Source organism: Plectropomus leopardus, unplaced genomic scaffold, assembly GCF_008729295.1.
Source record: "Plectropomus leopardus isolate mb unplaced genomic scaffold, YSFRI_Pleo_2.0 unplaced_scaffold22213, whole genome shotgun sequence".
Lineage (NCBI taxonomy): Eukaryota > Metazoa > Chordata > Actinopteri > Perciformes > Serranidae > Plectropomus > Plectropomus leopardus.
In genome coordinates, this window is record NW_024624064.1 from 1 (window position 1) to 1112 (window position 1112).

The following is a 1112-nucleotide window of genomic DNA, read 5'->3' on the forward strand; positions in this document are numbered from 1 at the left end:
CACTTTGAATCTCTTGAATCTCTTGAATCTTGAATTGAAGATGATCTCTGTTAGATCTACAGGTGGTCTCTTGTATGATCATGTAGATCGTCTCTTGTATGATCTCTTGTAGATCTACAGATGACCAGTTTAGATCTGTGGTGGATCTGGATCTGCCTCAGTGCAGCATCTCTATGTCGACCTTGGTCAGGTCGACGTCATTGTAGATTTTGAGAGCGTTGATGGATTTCAGGTTGGGGATCCGGTGTTTGTACTCCAGCAGGTGAGAGTTGTTGACGGCGACCTTATATTCGGAGTTGGTGCACAGGATCTTAATCTGCAACAACAGCCCCATAAACTGCCATCATTAACCTGCCCTCATGTTTACAGACTGGTCCTTTAACTGCACGTTATGGTGCATTCAGGGACCCTCCAACACCTGGGCTCCATCGTTGGACAACAAATAAAAAGTCAACAATGCTGTTTATCGAAAAAACAGGTCAATACTAATAGTATATGATACTATGAGTGATGTTGGTATAAATTTATTATCTGACCTCGAATGGTTTTCCCGGGCCGAAGGGGAAGTTCTGCAGCGGCCGCTCTTCTTTCCCCCACTGGTTCTTGATGCGGGTGTTCCTGACGATCACCTTTTGGCCATATTCATTGAAGCGAGGGTTAAAGTGGAAGGCGATGTCGGTACCTGCACACAGATCCACTGTGATCCTGAAAAACAACCAAGATCATCAACTCAGTCCACCAGATTCTTAAACTGTTAGTGACAATTCATCCGTTCATCTCATGTGACCGTGTTCACACTGACTTGTCAGCGTTGGGTTTCACAGATCCACAAATGGTGATGAGCACTTTGTCACGAAGTCCGTCAGGAAGAGGACGATTGTACGGAACCGTCTGTCAACAGGAAACAGCTGTTAACTCCATCCATCCATCCATCCATCCATCCATCCATCCATCCATCTATCCATCCATCCATCCATCTATCCACTCACCAGAGGGGTCAGGTCAGATCCAGGTGCACTGGGATGACTGGGTGCATTGGGTAATGCACCTCCGCCTCCGGGTCCAGACGGACCTGGAGGCCATCCGGGTCCAGACGGACCTGGAGGCCTTTC

General features: G+C 47.5%; 1 protein-coding gene across 1 annotated transcript; it reads right to left on the reverse strand.

The window, feature by feature from the left end:
- Positions 1 to 6: 6 nt before the first annotated feature.
- On the reverse strand, positions 7 to 1109 carry lgals3b (lectin, galactoside binding soluble 3b; the record flags this gene model as incomplete). Its single annotated transcript, XM_042516012.1, has 4 exons — positions 7 to 316; positions 537 to 705; positions 803 to 891; positions 990 to 1109. Coding segments are annotated over 4 exons (537 nt in total), but the record flags the coding sequence as incomplete, so codon positions are not given.
- Positions 1110 to 1112: the final 3 nt, after the last annotated feature.